Here is an 18,888-nt window from a genome sequence, read left to right on the forward strand (position 1 = left end):
ATATATATATATATATATATATATTTTAAATACTATATAAATATACTTATTTATCTAATTATCTTTTGAAAATTCTAAAAATCTTAGTTTGTCGTGTTTTTTTTTTCTAATTTCTAAGCATACTATCGATTTATTAATCATCTAAATCGATTGAATTCATCATCAAAAATCAATTGGATATTATATATTATTTGCACTATAACTAAACCCGAAACCGACCAACCTCAATATGAAACCCGACCAACCCGAACCCGAAGCAATCCAAAATCCAAAAATTAGGGCTTGATTTCCTTATCCGAAATCCGATCGGGTTTTTGATTCAATAAGTTTTTTTGTCACTTTTTATCAATTATACACTTTATTGATATTAATGGTTATTTATTATTGTTAATTATCAGTTAATATTAATTACATTAAATTGGAATTATTATTAAATGTTAATTTATAAATAAAATATTTTTTATTAACCTGTATATCAATCTGTTATGCGAGCCGAGCCGACTAATTCCAAGAAGACAACCACCTGCTTTACGTGTTGGCTGGAGTCGTCGCATTTGAACCTCTGTAATCACGAAGAGATTTTTTTTCCTCCTCAAATTTGAACATGAAATCTTCAAACACTTAACCTTTAGAACCCAAATTCAAACCAATCAGACGCCTATTAAGTTGGTAGATCTTGTGGCTCTCGTTGGTCGATAAAAACAATTGATTTTAAATTATTTTTTACTATAAATACCAATCAGACTTGGAGGGTTGTTCATTAAATACTTATTGGGTAATTGTTTATCTGTAGAAGTGTCATCCTCATTTATTTTATCGGGTAGGATTATCGATCATTAAAATAGACCGTTGATAATCATCTTTTACCTGATAAATGCTCAACGAGCAAGAGTTTTTTCTCCTTAACATATCGCGTAAGATTTTCGGTTCCAATTATGCCTCTTACACGGTAAGATTATCATACTCACTTAAAAGATAAGTAGCACCCAGTAAGCGCTTATTTAGCATGCGTTTGATAAACGATCCTTTATTTTAAATTAAAAAAATTCTAAGGTAAAAATAACACAACCACAAGGGTGGTGTCTGATTAGTTTGAGCTTAGCTCCAAAGGTCAAAATGACCAGGAGGTATCAGGTTCAAATCCAAAGAGGAATAAAAATCCTCTTGTGACCACGGAAGTTCAAATGCGGTGACTCCGGAGTCCGGACTATCTACAAAGCAGGTTGTCGTCATGGGATTAGTCGGCTATAATAAGTGATACAACTGACTCCGTACAACCGGCTATAATAACCAATCCAACCAGCTACAATAGTCACCACTCACCATTAACTCACCACCATCACTCCACCGTCAATGTCGACCGCCACCGATCTACGCCACCACCAACCACCACATATTGCTCTCTTCCCAAGTGCCGGAATGGGCCATTTAACCCCACTCCTCCGTCTCGCTTCCATGCTAGCTTCCCGCAACTGCCGTGTAACCCTCATCACCGCCCAACCGCCCGTCTCTACGGCGGAGGCCTCCCACATCACCGCCTTCCTGGCGGCGTATCCCGCCATCAACCGCCTTGACTTCCAAATCGTTCCTTATACACCACCAAACGCCGCAGCCGCTGCCGACCCTTTCGCACTCCAATTTGAAGCCATCAACCGCTCTGTTCACCTTCTTACTCCAACCTTATCTTCTACATCACCACCGATCTCCGCCATTTTTTCCGATATTGCATCAGCTGCCGGAGTTTGCCAAGTTGCCGATGATCTTCGAATTCCGATCTATATCGTTTCCACCACCTCTGCTAGATTCACCGCCCTCTTGCCACATATTCCGTCGTTAATCGCACCTGGAAGCTCCATAACAATGGCGGAAACCTCCGTTCGCATTTCTGGTTTAACTCCGTTTGAAATCTCGACGCTTCCACCGCCGTTTTTCATTCCGAATCACGTTTTCACGAATACTTTAGTATCAAACTCTCTTGCAATGAAAAAAGCCAAAGGCATTTTGTCGAACAGCTTTCATGCATTTGAACCAGAAACAATTTCGGCTGTTAATGGCGGCAACTTCATACCCGATTTCCCCCCTTTTCTCCCAATTGGACCTCTAGAACCACACAAATTAGAACTAGGTGATCGGCAACCACTTCCATGGCTGGATCAACAGCCACCGGAATCGGTGGTATACGTCAGCTTCGGAAGTAGAACCGCCATGTCAAGAGCTCAAATCAGAGAGTTACGAGACGGATTGGAGTTAATCGGGCGAAATTTCTTGTGGGTTTTGAAATCAAGGATTGTGGATAAAGAAGACACCGAAGATATTGAAGAATTACTGGGAAATTCGTTTGTTCAGAGAACAAAATCCAAAGGGATGGTGGTGAAAGGGTGGGTGAATCAAGAAGAGATCCTTTCACACCCTGCAATCGGGTGTTTCGTTAGCCATTGTGGATGGAACTCGGTGATGGAGGCGGCGGCGAGAGGGATTCCGGTGGTGGCGTGGCCGCAATTGGGCGATCAGATGGTGAACGCCGGAGTAGTGGAGACGGCGGGATTGGGGATTTGGGAGAAGGGTTGGGGTTGGTTGGGGGTGAAGCTGGTGAAGGGGGAAGAGATTGCAGAGAGGGTGAAAATGGCGATGGATGATGAGAAATTAAGGGAGAAAGCAAGAAAAATTGGGGAAGAAGCAAAAACCGCCATTAGAGCCGGAGGAAGTTCTGATAAGGCGTTGATGGAGATCATCCATGATCTTCAACAATAATAAAAATCCAATCAACAATAAAAATCCCTTTGTGGTCACGTTAAAATGTGATGACTTCGTGCTATCTGTAAGTTGGATATCCGATTAATATTATATTAAATCATGTATCAAAAATAAAAAAATAGTTAAAATAATTAATTTAAACCTTTATGCAAAAATCCGAGCCCTTATTTGTTTTTTTATAAAAAAATTCTTATCAACCCTTTATGTTTGATCTGTTAAGAGACAAAACTATACAGACTGTTCTTACCAACCTCTTATTTGCTTCTTATTGTTCTTTAAATTCTGAAAAATGGTGTTTCTTAAACGATTAACCTTAATCGATCATTTCTCTCGACCGATCATTACCAAATCAATCTTCACCTCTCTCAGTTAATGTATTTTAATAGTTTGTAAATGTGTTAAACACCGTTAGTGACATGTTTTCGTTTAAATGAATGTTAATTATATAATTTTAATGTAAATTTTATAATGATTATGAATAAATATGTGAAATTATATAAATTATCTATAAATTCAACACTATAATTTTTAAAAGGTAAAATAGATACCTTAAACAAATTTAGACATTTATCAGTTTACAAAAACAAACAGTCTTATTGACTTAGATTTCAGACTTCAACAGCACCACCTCTTATAAATCATAAGTGAAATAAAACTTCAGACTTTAACACATCTTAAAAAACAAACGTCACCTGCATTTTAATGCCAAATTTTTTTTTTAATTTGAAAATCAAGTTTAAGCAAATGCGTAAGACACATGTGTAAACTCTGACTAAAACGAAAATACACCTCAGAAAATGGCTAAAAAGTGAAGTTGGTTGGGGAAGTTGGCACTTTTGGTCGATCTCCCTTAAAAATATGAAAAATGGGTTCTGATGTTATGCGTTTGAGATATAAATTAAGGGGGTGTTTGGAATTGCTTATCTAATACAACTTATGCTTTTTTATAAAAGTGTTTATCAACTTATATGGTGGTTAACTGGAGTTTTATATATAAAAAAAAATGTTTGAATTAGCTTATGGCGGTACCATACTGGATAAGCTGAAAAAAATAGATGAGATACCCTTTTTTCTCATCCAAACACTGGAAACCCCTTATTATCAGTACCACATCGAAATAAGTTAGAAGAAAATAACTTATTAAACACTCCTTATTACTAGTACCACACCAAAGTAAGTTAATAAACACTTTTAATAAGCAATCTCAACCCCCCCCCCCCTCCCTCCTTAAGAGGTAACAATGTATTTAGCAATACATAGGGGTGTATGAGGTATGCTAAATGCACTCTTATATATTGTTAGATCTGTCTCTACTTATTAATTTTCTTTTTATATATATCAACATCAAGACTTATTTTTACATTTTCAATACATAAATTAACTTAATTCTAACATAAAAAGGGAATACATATAGCATTCAATGACCCATCCCCCGATAAAAATCAACTTTGGTGGTTGAAGGACACACACACACACACACACACACACACACACACATATATATATATATATATGTTAAATAAAGTTGTAATGCGTTGTACTTCGATCAATGAAGTGGATTGCATATCCTTAATCGTTCTATTATGTATTTTTTTAGGAATTTCTTTTAATAACTGACAATAACAAAGTTGTGTTCTTTTTGGGTACGTTTGATATGTAGACAAGTAATGACAGTTGTTCGGCAGTCGGTAAAAACATAATGGAACTGGACATGACAGATAACTGGTTAAAATGACCAATTTAGCACTAATGATTTGTTTAATTTTTTTTTTTACCAAATAATCAATCTAGATGAAAATTAACAAAAACTTGACCAAATACACATACATACATACATACATACATACATACATACATACATACATACATACATACATACATACATACCAAAATCACTGCTTCCTATGTACGTGTGAGATATGGAGGCGTGAAATCTGTCAATGGGTACGGAGGAAGGAGGCGTATTAGTGGTTTTTTTTTTTATCATCAAAGGGTATATTTGTCTAAATCTTGTTTTTTTTTTCTTGTTCCAGGGATAGAATGGGACATGTGTGTCAGTCTATAAATTATAAAATTCTTCTTTTTATATTAATTTGTTTGATTATTTTCAAAAAAAGTAATTTATTTTAATTTAATAACAATTTTTTTTAATATTATTATCTTGTTATATTTTAATATTCTTTAAAATGATTTTTTTTTTCCGATTTTACCTCAGGATGAACGCTGCACGACATGCTTAACACATGCAAGTCGGAGTTTTTTAGACCTATTGCCGATACTAAGTAGCAGTCAAACATTTGTATCCATTTTTCATGATATTACGTACGTGAATTCTCGAGCCCTGTTGTTATCTGCTACATTTAAATGGGTCTAAGGTTGAATCATATATCATTTTTTTTAAATAATTTATTTAAATAAATAAATTTAAATAAGAATAAGAAACGCAAACGGTTCTATGGTGTAGTGGTTAGCACTCTGGACTTTGAATCCAGCGACCTGGGTTCGAATCCCGGTAGGACCTTTTTATTTCTTCTAAATTTTTTATATTTATTTATTATTTAAATATTTTTTTTATTAACCTGGATATCCAACCCGCTATGCGAACCGATTAATTTCAAAACGATCACCTACTTTACGGGTAACTCAGTCATTGCATCTGAACCTCCATGACCACAAAGAGTTTTATTTCTTCTAAAAAATTATATTTAATTATTTAATTATTGATATTTACTGTTTGAATCTTTTTTTGATTAACCTGGATATCTTATCCGTTACGCGAGCCGACTAATCCCAGAACAACCACTTGTTTTATGGGTAGCTCGGAGTCTCCGCATTTAAAATCACATCGTCATAAGTGGAATTTTATTCCATTTTTCATGATATTGCGGTCATTGAGTTTATCAGAACTGATTTTGTACAGTCGCAATTTAGCAGGATTAGTCTAGACATAGACCGGTACACCTTTCCAATAAAAAAGATTAGTTAGTGTTCTCACGTACCTTATCGAGTAACGTTCTTGGTTATTAAAATGGATTTATGGTAAGCATCTTTTATCATGTAAGTGCTTACCGAGTAAGACGTTTCGTTATGTACTTACCACGTAGGATTCTCAGGCACTGCTATGCTTCTTACCGGACAAGATTCTCAGTTTTTGTGATGTTCACCAATAACTCAGGGGTTGTTTGATTACCGCTTAATAGTTCCATTAAAAGACAGCATCTGAATCGTTGAAAGATAAATCTTGTTTGGCAAAAAAAAATGTCTCTTAATAGTTCTAAAACTCTCTGAATGGTTTTGTATCATGGGTCTCTTTTAACCATTCAGCGCCCTAATTTCATTGTAAACAATTATCAAACAATTATATTTCATTTTGCATTATATCATGAGAGCCTCTTAATCATTCTGACAACTTAATCATCTATACTATATTATAAAACATTTGACAAACAGCCAATAAGATAAGTGACGTCCAAACAGATAAAAATTTAATAAACGACTCCTAAAATGTATCCAATAATAAAATACTCTTTTTAAAAGGAATTTTTTTTTTAAATAATGCATTAATTTTATATGCATTTAATGTATTTTGTAGCCAAAAAATCACTTTTTGATTGAAAATGATGTTTTTGTAACTCATATGCCAGTTGTATATTCCAGCCAACATTTAATACCTAATTTTCTTTTATATTTTATTAAAAATCTATTATCTTTTCATACATATATCATATGGGTTGAGTTCACGTGAGATCAACTTGTTTTCGTAGACCAATTTTTTATACTTAAAACTTTACAGCAAAACGTTGTGAAGGTAAAAAAAAGTCAGACCTTCACCGCAAAAATACTGTGAAGTTTTAAGTGTAAAAAAATAGTATCATGAAAATAGGCTGGTCTCACGTGATACCAAGTTTCACCTGCAACTTGTTTCATTTCCCACCAACACCCAATCATTCATTTCAATCCCAACACTTTTGACGAAAAGTTCGTAATCCACCCGAACATCGTTTTAGACGCACGATATATCAAAACGAAGCTCTCGTACAGTACTACACAAACCCACAAACATATTTCCGGTTAACGTTTAGAATTCACATCGTTTTCGGGTCCAAAACCGACATAAAAACCCATTTTTATTTCCAAAATGATTATGTGATTGAGATGGGAAAAGGCTAGTTGATGTGGTGGTTGTTGCAAGTTGGTCTTTGGAAGCAGTTAATGAGAGCAAGTAGGCATGGAAATATCCCTTTTTATATCCTCTTTTTGTACAGATATCAGACCATAACCATGGCGGAGACCGGCGGAGCACTGCCACCACAACGGAGAGTTCCACCGATGACGATAACGCTCCCGCCGCGGTCTTCGGCGGATTCATTCCTCAACGCCACCGAAGTTAGCCCGGGTCCGCTGACATTTGTCTCTAACTTCTTCTCCGATCATTACGCGGATGGCGATATCCAATCTTTCTCTCAAATTCTCGCCGAAATCGTACCTTTTCCGGCCGTTCAAACCCCGACTACTACCCCCGTATCTCGACCGGAAAACGGGCCATTTTTAGTAGCGGCATTGAAGGAAGAACCGCAAACCACTCAAATATCCGATGCTGACGACTCCTCCTGGATCGAATCATATTCGGTTTCTGAATCTTGCAATCCCGAACCCGTAATCATGGGTGGATCGACTTGTAAGGATTTTATTCTGTCGTAGTGTAAAAAAATTACGATCCGTAAAACTGACACCGCTCTAATTTGTTTTGTGCTATCACCGAGCATCGTTACTTGGAAATTGAGAGGCTACAGTATCATATCGAGACTTAGGCCTTGTTTGTTTAAAAAAAAAAAAAAAAAACTCTTATCAGCTTCTTATATCTGATTCTTTAAGAGGTAGGGTCATTCAGACTGTTTGTTTTTTCTAATTTTCAGAGACACGTATGTCTTATTCTCCTCTTATCTGGTAAGAGGTAAACCAACCTCTTATATGTCTCTTATTGTTCTCTGAACACTTATCAATGACGTTTCTTAATCGATCATTTCTCTCAATCAATCCTTACCAAATCGATCCTCACCTGTCTCAATTAATGTATTTTAATATGATTTAAATGTGTTAAATACCGTTAATGACATATTTTCGTTTAAATGAATGTTAATTATATAATTTAGATGTAAATTTTGTAATGATGATGAATAAATATATGAAATTGTATAAATTTATCTATAAATTCAACACTATAATTTTCCAATGAAAAAAATAGACAAATTCAGACATTTTTCAGTTTACAAAAACAAGCAGTCTTATTAATTTAAATTTCAGATTTCAGCACCACCTTTTAATAATCAGAAGTAAAATAAGACTTTAGATTTCACCACATTTTTAAGAAAAACCCCACCTTAAATATGAGAATTGAAATTGTATAAATTTCTATTTTCATTTGTAACAATAATAATTTTTATTTTATAATTATATTTATTTTATTTTATATTACTGTAATTATTGGTACTACCATTGAAAGAAATACTGAATTCGTCCGTGTTTTATAGTTTCAGTAGCGAAAGCCGTTTGTGATGGGTACAACTGGCGGAAATACGGGCAAAAACAAGTGAAAGCAAGCGAGCTTCCGAGGAATTATTACCGATGCTCGCAAACTAACTGCCCGATGACCAAAAAGGTCGGGCATTTTCTTGACGGTCAAATCAGCGAGATCATCTATAACGGTCATCATAACCATGAGCCACCTAGGACATGTAAACGAGCCAACGACGGTGCAGCTGTGGACAAACCAGTGGACTCGTATGAACAAGTTGACCATCTGATAGCGAATGGGGTCGCGGGTGATGATTGTGATGAAAAAAGAAGGCAAGGTTTCATAGATTTCCGATCGTTTTTGTGTCCCCTACCTCACAACCAATTACGTAAAGACACATCATTCATTGGTATAGCTTTACGTGATTGACAGGACACAGAATTTGAGGATAATAAATATTTTTGAAAACAATAACGGATTTTGAATGTTAGATTTTTGGAACAAAATATCAAAATACTTGGATAATTCAAGTATCGTGTATAACACACTTTCCAAAATCTGTGATTTCGACCCTATAGCCTGGGATACCTCGAAATCAGATTTGGGATAATCCAAGAACAACGATCTGGATTTCAGGCAAAATTCAATATCAAACACAAAATTTTCTTGTTTATGTACCTTAGGAGACAAAATTCCGGCACAGTAATGATATGCACAAAGATCGTCACCCTGCAATCACCGAATATAAATCTTATTTATAACCACCGGTAGTTAAGTTGGTTATTTTGGCAGGAGTAGCGGGATCGCTGCTGCCAGGGGCGATGCCCCTTGGAACCCCACGAAGGGGAGGCTGCCCTCGGACCCCGCGTACCCGAGATTAACTTAACTTATCCGAGTGTGCACTCCGCACCTCCGGATTCAAATTATAGCTAATTCTAATTTCGGCTTGTCACACATTAATCCCGAATTCCCGATCATACTAAATGGCTTGATGATACTAAAATCACCAACATATTGATAATGACTTCACGTAATTGGTAGGACATGAAACTTGAGGATAACAGATTTCTATTCGGAATTTTTTTTCTTATAATTTTTTTACGAAATGCAGGAAAACGAAGGTCGAGACGGAGTACGGGAGTTGGCCGAGTCGAATTACGGTGAGTGAACCAAAGATTGTGGTGCAAACAAGAAGTGAAGTTGATATTTTAGATGACGGATTCAAGTGGAGAAAGTATGGGCAAAAAGCAGTGAAGGGGACTACTTATCCCAGGTGATAGATTATCTGATATTTAATAATTAGAATCAGATAAGTTGTTATTTGAGTTTTACATCGGTTAGATACAAATTATTAAAAATATCTGATCTTTTATAAAGGCTCTTTAAAGAGACATTTAAACAAGTTTCTATTTTCATATGATATCAAAGTCGATATTTATCAAAATCTAAAGCATTCAACACACTTTTTTGCTTTTGTTATGAGGGCACGTTTAGCCTCCATTTCAGAGGGGTGTGGGAGTCTCATATCGGCTAGACACAGACCATCAAACTTGTATGTATGTATGTATATATATATACACACACACACACACACACACACTAGAATGGTACTCGCGCAATGCAGTGAAATACATCTTGATCTTAATGTTTCATTTTATATTTTGGCTCTATCGATGTTATAATGCGATTTTATGTGGTTTTGAGAAAACGAGAATGTTTTTTATTTTTGAATAGAATATAAATTTGAATATATTATAAAATTTTGAAAAAAAAAATAATCGATATTAGTATCAAATTAACTATTTAAACGTTCTCGTTTTTGTGCAATTTCTTTAATTCAATTTTTTATTATAACTTAATTGAAGTTTAATAACGAACTAATTTATTTTTGGTTTAATAATTTTTTTTTTAAGATAATAGTTAAGTATTCTGTTAGAACTCAATGATTATCCTAATTATATTTTAGATTTTTATATTCAAAATGATGTTTATCTGCAATTAGTTACACAAATTCAAACATGAAGCTTTAATAAGATGTACTCACGCACATTCTGCTTGTAATCTTGAATTTAAGTAATACTTGTGGATTACAGGAGTTACTATCGATGCACGAATGTAGGATGCAAGGTTCGGAAGCATGTAGAGAGAGATTTAGCAGACCCGAAATCCGTTGTAACTACATATGAAGGCAGACATAAACACGATATTCCTGTGGTCGCTAAACGTTCAAATCGCAAAGAAATTGACTTCAAGAGCGAAATCCCAGTTGTATTACATTTGGAAGAAGATCAAATAACAAATCTGAGGTGACCAAGTTCACATCAATGAGAACATATAATAATTTGTACGAAAAAGAAGACTCGGGTTTTTGTTTATTCTAATCGTTACGTTCTTACCCGAAATGTATCACGTATAATTCATGGTACACAAACGGAATTTGCTTTATATCGTATTATCGAGAAGTTTTCTTGATTTTTATTGTTGGAGTCATTTGAAAACTGCAAAATCTGTGAGAACTGTGAGAGCTTTTACTTTAAAGTTTTGTTTCATATGATTTTTTTTTTCATCTAAGTATAATATTAAGGGGGTGTTTGGGATTGCTCATAAAAATAACTTATTGACTTATTCCAGTGTGGCGCCGGTAATAAGCACTTTTGAGTGTTTGGATAAACAACTTATACCGGTGCCAAACCGGTAATAAGGAGTTTTTGAAGATGTTAAAACATTTAACTTATAATAAGTTGATAAGCACTTTTGTAGAAAATCATAAGTTGTTTCAAATGAGAAATCTCAAACAACCCTTTAATGTACTGATAAACATATAGTTGTTTCACAATGCGTTGGTTTGATATGTATTCGGTTCACAATGTAATAAAAAATTTACGTGTATTTTTTGTTTCACAAACACATCAAAAGTGTTTACATCATGAACCAAGTACATGTGAAACAAAAAAAAATGTTAATCACTACATTAAATTCTATTATAGATGGAAAAAAATCACATGAAATATAATTGTTTGGTAAATGTTTACAATGAAATTAGAACACTGAATGGTTAAGGGAGCCCATGATACAAAATCATTCAGAGAGTTTTAGAACCATTAAGAGACAGATTTTTTTTTTGCCAAACAAGATTAATATCTTAACGATTCAGAGGTTGACTCTTAATGAAACTATTAATAGGTAAATAAACAACCCCTTACTAATGCATAAGCACGACTTTTTAAAGCTCCACTGTTGAAAGATCAATGGTATTTGTAAACATTAAAGATATCATAGTATTATACTTTTCAAACAAGAAAAAACTATAAGGTGAACTTATCGAAATAGAACTATGTAAAAGGACATGATGTATTGAATATTGAATATGAGTATTTATTGCAACTACAAAATGTTGGATTAGTCTCTTTAACATACACCTTGAAAACATAAAATAGTTGATGAGTGGAGGCTTTATAAACTTGTAAATAATGCATAGATGATTAAGTTGTCATATTGATTAAAATGTTTTTATGATATAATGCAAAATGAAATATTATTATTTGATAATTGTTTACAATGAAATTAGGACGCTTAATGATTAAAAGAGACCCATGATACAAAATCATTCAGAGAGTTTTAGATACATTAAAAGTCAGACTTTTTTTTGCCAAACAAGATTCATCTTTTAACGATTCAGATACCACCCATTAGTATAGCTATTAATAGGTAAACAAATAACCCCTTAAAGTTTTTTTCTCTTATAAATGAAAATGAGAATTCTGTGAGTGAAATAAACAGATTTGTGGTCGGTTTCCCTCCAAAACGAAAACTGGAGCTTCTCCAACAGTAATAAAAAATGGAGACGAACCCACGAATATCGCTTTCTCTTTCGTCTTCCCCGCAAATTCCGCCATTCCCGAATTGCAGTACACACAATTTCAATTGGAATCGGAAGAAAGGGGGAAATCAACAACAACTCCAGTTTCATCAATCGGAAATTAGGTCTAAATTTGTCTCAATCCTCCAAAAAGTTGCTCTCCCTTCCTTGTATCCTCCATCCTGAAGGGGTGATTAATTCTCCCCTTCTCCATTTTCAAACCCTAATCTTCTCCCCGAAATCTGTCAATTCGAATTGACGGGTTTTGGGGGGTCGATCTATATATAATCAATGGGTTGCATCAATTCCAAAAACGTTGCTAGATCTTGTGATTCCCCAATTCTTCGTGATTCTCCCGACGAAATTCGTGATGATCATGGTTCATCTTCGACAGTTTCTTCTGATTCGTTACCGGTGCGAAAATTGAAGAGGAATTACAGTCATCATAGCTATAATCATAGCTTTGAGCCATTGGAGAAGATCAAAGAGGAAACGGAAGATGATAAAACGAGCGAAGGATCTGGTGGTGGTCGGGAAAATGTTGAGAAACTTGAAGCTTTGAAACACAAGCAGAATTCGAAGAGGTTTGGGTTCAGTATTAGGTTTGGAAGATCCGTTGAAGGTGAACAGGTTGCCGCCGGTTGGCCGGCGTGGCTGACGGCCGTCGCTAAAGAGGCCATTGATGGTTGGGTTCCTTTGAAATCCGAGAGCTTTGAGAGGCTAGAAAAGGTATATATACCATTTTCAATTTTTTTAATATATTTTTTAAATTTTTATATCAACTATAATAATTAATATATATATATATATATATATATATATATATATATAGATTATATTATACACGAGAGTTTGAGACCTAGGTAGCGTTTGTTTTTTAAATGGTACTGAACTCTGAAGTTTGATTTCACTTCTGATTTATAAGAGGTGATCATGAGGTTTGAAATTTGGATTAGTTAGATTGTATGCTTTTACGTCTGAAATCTGAATGGGTCAAATTAATGCAAAAATATAAAAGATAAATAGTTTTTACAGAAGTATAAAATATAAATAGTTTTTGCTAACAAATCTTTTACCACCTCCAAAATATGAACCATTTGGTAGAGGGCGAATTAGGATAAGAGGTATTAAAGGATACGTTTACAACTTAAAATTTCAGATATCATTCAGAGCTTTTAAGCTTTTATTTTAGAAAATAAAACAAATACCCTTAAATATCCAAACTTCTGAACGAATCAGACTTGAGAGGTTACAATTTTGTTATAAGGACCCACTTTTTGTAATTTTGCTTGCTAAGTCAATGGTAGTTTTTACAAAGAACTTTTTTGTGGGTCCCATGTATTTATTATGTATTTATGAATAAATATGTAAAAAAAACTAGCAAATTGTCACTTTTCACCAACTTCAAGGTAAAAACCAAGGTTCTTGTAGAAGAACTTAAAGGGGTTGAGATTCTTATAAGAATTATATACAGTGTTGGTTCTTGTAAGAAGCTATACTTTTTGCTTTTAAAAACCTTTCAAAGGAGATGCTCTAAGAATTTCCGTCGGAGATGCTTTTTTTTTTATTAACCTGGATATCCAACCCGCTATGCGAGCTGACTAATTCCAGGACGACCATTTGTTTTGCTGATAGCCTGGAGTCATTGCATTTGAACCTCCATGGCCATAAGGGGATTTTTATTCCTCTTTGGATTTGAACTTGGGATCTCCTGGTACTTTTGACCTTTGGAGCCAAGCTCAAACCAATCAGACACCACCCTTGTGGTTTGCTTTTAGCATAGCTCTGGGCGAAAAAACAGCTCATATATCTTCAAAATCTCTACTTTAACATAGTTGTTGAATATAATGGTTTGGTTTGTTAGATTCCTTTTTTGCTTCTGAATGTGGTTATTGCATCTCTTCTTTACGAGTAGATCGGGCAAGGTACATACAGCAACGTCTATCGAGCACGCGAACTTCAAACTGGTCGAATGATGGCACTGAAAAAGGTGAGGTTCGACAATTTCCAACCCGAGAGTGTGAGGTTTATGGCTCGAGAAATCAAGATTCTTCGAAGGCTTGATCATCCAAACGTCATGAAATTGGAGGGTATAATCACATCCAGGTTATCATGTAGCATATATTTGGTTTTCGAGTATATGGAACACGATCTCTGTGGACTCCTATCGAATCCTGAAGTCAAGTTTAACGATTCGCAGGTTCGTTTCTTATAACTTCTCCAAAAAAATATATATAATATGTATAGAGGGAGGTTCAAGAGAAAACTACAAAAAAATGAAAAAAAATGAGGAACACCTCAGTAACCACATATGGACGGTATGCACATGTGCATACTAGTAATTGAAGTTATTTTTTGATTTTTATGCATGTGTGCATGTTATGCACATGTGCATACCGGACAAATTTCTTACAAATTACTTGTATGCACATGTGCATACCGTCCATATGAACTGTTACAGAGTGTTCTTCAGTTTTTCATTTTTTTATGTTTTTTCCCGAATCCGACCTAATATTTATATACAGTAGATATTCATACACACTTTTTACCTTTGGTGAGGTTTGAACCTTTGACCTTCCAGGAGACCATGGTCTTCCGGTTCACCAAAGCTGTTATTTATGTAGATTCTGGTTTGGTGTGCAGATTAAATGCTACATGTTGCAGTTATTGAAAGGAATCGAACACTGCCATTCACGGGGAGTTATACATCGTGACATTAAATCATCCAATATTTTGATCAATAACGAAGGAGTCTTGAAGATTGCGGATTTTGGTCTCGCGAACTTCTTTAATTCTAGGAGCAAGCAGCCGTTGACTAGCCGTGTAGTGACCTTGTGGTATCGCCCTCCGGAACTTCTCTTAGGGTCTACAAATTACGGGCCGTATGTTGATATGTGGAGCGTGGGTTGTGTTTTTGCTGAACTTTTCGTCGGGAGGCCCATCCTTAAGGGGAGAACTGAGGTGAGAACATTTCGAATGCCCATTGTTTACCTTGAACGTATGCATAGTAAGCGGCATTTGGTATGGCGCCTAACGTTAGGATATGTGGAACCTCTTTAAATCTTTCCTTAAGAGAGCCCTTATATGATATGTGTCTAGATGATGTGGGACTGACGAGATGGTGCTCCGCAAGAACGGAGGTGAAAGAGTGGGTTGACTTTAGGTGGTACTGGACTTTGGCTCTGAAACCATGTTAGGATATATGAGACCTATTTGAACCTCTCTTTAAAAGAGTACTTATAGGGTGTGTTTGGTGTGAGGACAGGACATGACAGAACAGGAATTGATAGGATAGGACATGACAGAACAGGAATTGATAGGATAGGACATGACAGCTGTTCAACGTTTGGTAAGATAAAACTGGACAGATAAGAACAAGTAAAATGACTAATTTACCCCTGATGAGTTGTTTATTTTAATTAATTTATGTAATTTATTAAATTATAATAGAATAATTATTTTTTATAACAAAATATATCATTTGAAGTTTTCGTCAAAACAATTAAAATGACACCAAATAAAAAGTTTATGTAGTTTTCTATTTTTACTTTTATCTCTTTTCTACATTATTTTTTAATATTAATATATAATAAATTACATAAATTAATAAAAATATAAAAACCGTGTAAAAATAATATTTTGAGGACAGTAAAATGAAAGTTTAAGAAACATAAAATACAATAAATAAAATTTAAAGAATGAATAAAATGTAAAAAAGAGACTTATTTGATGTTTTATAAGAGAATTAAGTTTTATTTTGAGGTTATATTAGTAAAATATAAGTTTGTTCCACCTTGTTCCATCTTGTTCCATGGGGTAGGGGTGGAGCAAGCCTGTTCCACATAAAATTCATGCCAAACATGGGACAGGGATCCTGTTCTGTCCCTTCTCTGTCCAGCGTACCAAACGCACCCATACGGAGGAAGGGGTCTTACATATATACAAGTATGACAGTCTGGGCTTAGCTGATACATGGACCCTTAAGCGGAGGCTAGACAGTGCCGTCAAGAGTGGAGGTGAAAGAGTGTGTTGAGTCCCTAGACTCCGACTCTGATGCCATGTCCTTGAACCTCTCTGTAAAAGAGTACTTATACAGATAGGGGAGGTTCTTACACACAAATATGTATATTATAAGGTTAGGTTCATTGGGAAAGTGCAAAAAAAAAATAGAAATAAAAACTGAGGAACACCTAGTAACCATTCATCTGGACAGTAATTTATAAGCAATTTGTCCGGTATGCACATGTGCATAACATGTACACATGCATAAAAACCAAGAAACAACTACAATTATTTACTTGTATGTACATGTGCATACCGTCCGGATGAATGGTTGTCAGGGTGTTCTTCAGTTTTTCATTTTGCGAGGGTTTTTTTTTTCTAAACCTCCCTCTATCTATATTATACACACAAATATATATATATATATATATATATATATATATATAAATACACACACACACGTTTGATGTTTCTTTTTACTGATTGCAGGTTGAACAATTGCACAAGATATTCAAGCTTTGTGGCACTCCACCTGATGAGTATTGGACAAAGTCCAAGCTTCCTCTTGCAGCAATGTTTAGACCCCAATTTACTTACGCAAGTACTCTACGAGAAAGGTGCAAAGAACTCCCGAGAACCGTGGTCGACCTTATTGACACCCTCATTTCCGTAGAACCCGAGAAACGTGCAACTGCTAAATCCGCTCTTCAGGCCGAGGTAACACTTGCCATTGTGTATGCATTCTTTATGTTAGAATTACATGATTCCGTCAAAGAAAGAGGGTCCCTTACGAAAAAACAGTCGCTCTACTCGTTACATTTTTACTTTTCTTACTCCCCTAACGGTTAACCCTACTTCCGAGTAAAATTACATGATTCTATAGAAAAAAAAATATTGTTTTTTATTAAAACAGTCGCTCTATTGCTCGGGTAGAGGTCAGGTATGTGTAAATCTTAATCCTCAGACCCTACTTTCGAGTAGAATTGCATGATTCTAACAAAGAAATGGGGTTTCACGAAAGTAATCGCTCTACTCTTTTGTACATCTTACTTCTGAGAACGTACATTAAGTTTTGTATGGATAAAGCTGTCTGCGTGGATTAATTTGTCTGTATAAATTGGGAAAGTTTTTGTTTGGAAGGGGTTTTTAATAGACAAATAAGCGTGTTTTTAATTGGGATGGGCATATTTGTAGAAAATGTGGTTTCTGCATAAAGCTCTTCCTAGCCATTTCTATATCATCAAGCACACTACCAAATAATCATGTGCAGCTGAGCTAGGAGTCAAAGTAAGCTCATTAAACTGCTAACATACATACCTTGCTTTCGAGTGGGCCATACCAGGTAGAGGTAAGTCTGCATACTCCCCCCAGGCTCTACTTTCAAGTGGGATTTACTGGGTCCGTTCGGTTTGTCATGTTTGCATACATCTTACTTTTTAGACCCTATTTTCGAGTGGAACATGTTGACTGTGCTTGGTTTTGTTCCTTTTTATCAAAGAATTCATGTTTGATTCAAGTAATTAATACCCTTCAAAACCGATTATCTTAATCTGATGTTTTTGTCTTCAGTACTTTTATACGAGACCTTATGCGTGTGATCCTGCAAGCATGCCAAAATACTCGCCTAACAAAGAGATTGATGCAAGGTTCCGCGATCAAGCAGGGAGGTCGGTTCCCTTTTGTTGTTTGCATACAAATAACATTTCACTTGTCCCAAAATAACTGTCCACAATGAAAGAGCCCACAGTTTTAGAAATATGCAATTATTACAGTTTTTAAATATTAAATGTCAATAATAATCTTAATAACAAAGGGAGTAATGAATTTCTCCATCTCACAGTTAATGACAAAATTGGGAGGGGCAGGTTCTGCATAAAACTCTTCTCGAGAAACTTATTGAATAAGCAACTTTCTATATCATTAAGCCACTACTAAACAGTCATGTATTGCTGACCGAATAAGCTGCGAGTCCCATTAAGCTCATTAAGTTACCAAAAAAAGCCCCTAAATGTAGACACTTATTTTGGGACGGAAGGAGAGGTTATATATTTTTCAGATTACTAATGGCTTCAAGAATCACTGGTTTCAGGAAGAAGGCGGGTGGCAGAGTTCAAGCATCCGGAACTTCAAGAAACCCGAGAAGATCCCGAAGAACTTTGCAAGAGCAAAGTAGTTTTAGTAAACTGATTCCAGAAGACGGCAACAGAAACTTCACAAGAGATTTCGTTGACTCTAAAGCATCATACGACACGGTATCAGAAGTTTCCCAAATGACAGAAACTTCTCAAGCCGATAGCATTTGCACACTTCCTGCACAAGCTACGACATCAAATGGTAGCGGGCCGTCTGGTGCTCGGAGAACTCATAGAAGACATGTTGTGCAAATGCATCATAATTTTATAAAGTTTGAAACTTTCGATGCGAGTGGCGTATACGAGCCTGAGGATATATCTTCTGTAAGTTATCTTTAAGATTAAACTCGGAAAGATCCATCAGTAGGGGGTGCGATTGGTATGCTTTCCTATATTGGTGGGACATAAACAAATGCATTTTTGTCCCACTCATGTCTTGTCCTGTCTTAGTTTAACGTCGTTTAAAAATGTGGGACAAGAAGTTTTTATATTGTCCCATCTCATCCTATACAGCATACCAAACCCACCCAAAAAAAGCCTAAAAGCTCGAAAAGGTTTGAGTCTAGCAAGCCTAGGCCCATGACAGGCCTAAAAGCCCATTCGGGCCATTTTTTTTAAAGCGAGAA

At 35.3% G+C, this 18,888-nt stretch overlaps 3 protein-coding genes and 1 non-coding gene across 4 annotated transcripts; all 4 read left to right on the plus strand.

The window, feature by feature from the left end:
• Nucleotides 1-1,353: 1,353 nt before the first annotated feature.
• On the plus strand, nt 1,354-2,751 carry LOC112513046 (UDP-glycosyltransferase 708C1-like). Its single transcript, XM_025119168.1, has one exon. The coding sequence runs from the start codon at nt 1,354-1,356 to the stop codon at nt 2,749-2,751; it is 1,398 nt and encodes a 465-aa protein (XP_024974936.1).
• A 2,452-nt stretch (nt 2,752-5,203) lies between these two features.
• Nucleotides 5,204-5,275, plus strand: TRNAQ-UUG. Its single transcript has one exon. It is a non-coding gene; the product is annotated as a tRNA-Gln (tRNA).
• A 1,730-nt stretch (nt 5,276-7,005) lies between these two features.
• On the plus strand, nt 7,006-10,711 carry LOC112513548 (probable WRKY transcription factor 26). The gene is made up of 4 exons (XM_025119844.1): nt 7,006-7,432; nt 8,286-8,601; nt 9,381-9,542; nt 10,363-10,711. Exons 1-4 carry the CDS (start codon nt 7,036-7,038, stop codon nt 10,577-10,579), a joined length of 1,092 nt encoding a protein of 363 aa, XP_024975612.1. The 5' UTR covers nt 7,006-7,035; the 3' UTR covers nt 10,580-10,711.
• A 2,014-nt stretch (nt 10,712-12,725) lies between these two features.
• On the plus strand, nt 12,726-18,601 carry LOC112513047 (protein IMPAIRED IN BABA-INDUCED STERILITY 1-like). Its single transcript, XM_025119169.1, has 6 exons — nt 12,726-12,857; nt 14,044-14,328; nt 14,772-15,089; nt 16,620-16,847; nt 17,700-17,797; nt 18,220-18,601. The coding sequence occupies exons 2-6, from the start codon at nt 14,101-14,103 to the stop codon at nt 18,599-18,601; spliced, it is 1,254 nt and encodes a 417-aa protein (XP_024974937.1). The 5' UTR covers nt 12,726-12,857; nt 14,044-14,100.
• The last annotated feature ends 287 nt before the right edge of the window (nt 18,602-18,888 follow it).

Source organism: Cynara cardunculus, assembly GCF_001531365.2.
Source record: "Cynara cardunculus var. scolymus isolate 2C chromosome LG 5, CcrdV1, whole genome shotgun sequence".
NCBI classification, from domain to species: domain Eukaryota; kingdom Viridiplantae; phylum Streptophyta; class Magnoliopsida; order Asterales; family Asteraceae; genus Cynara; species Cynara cardunculus.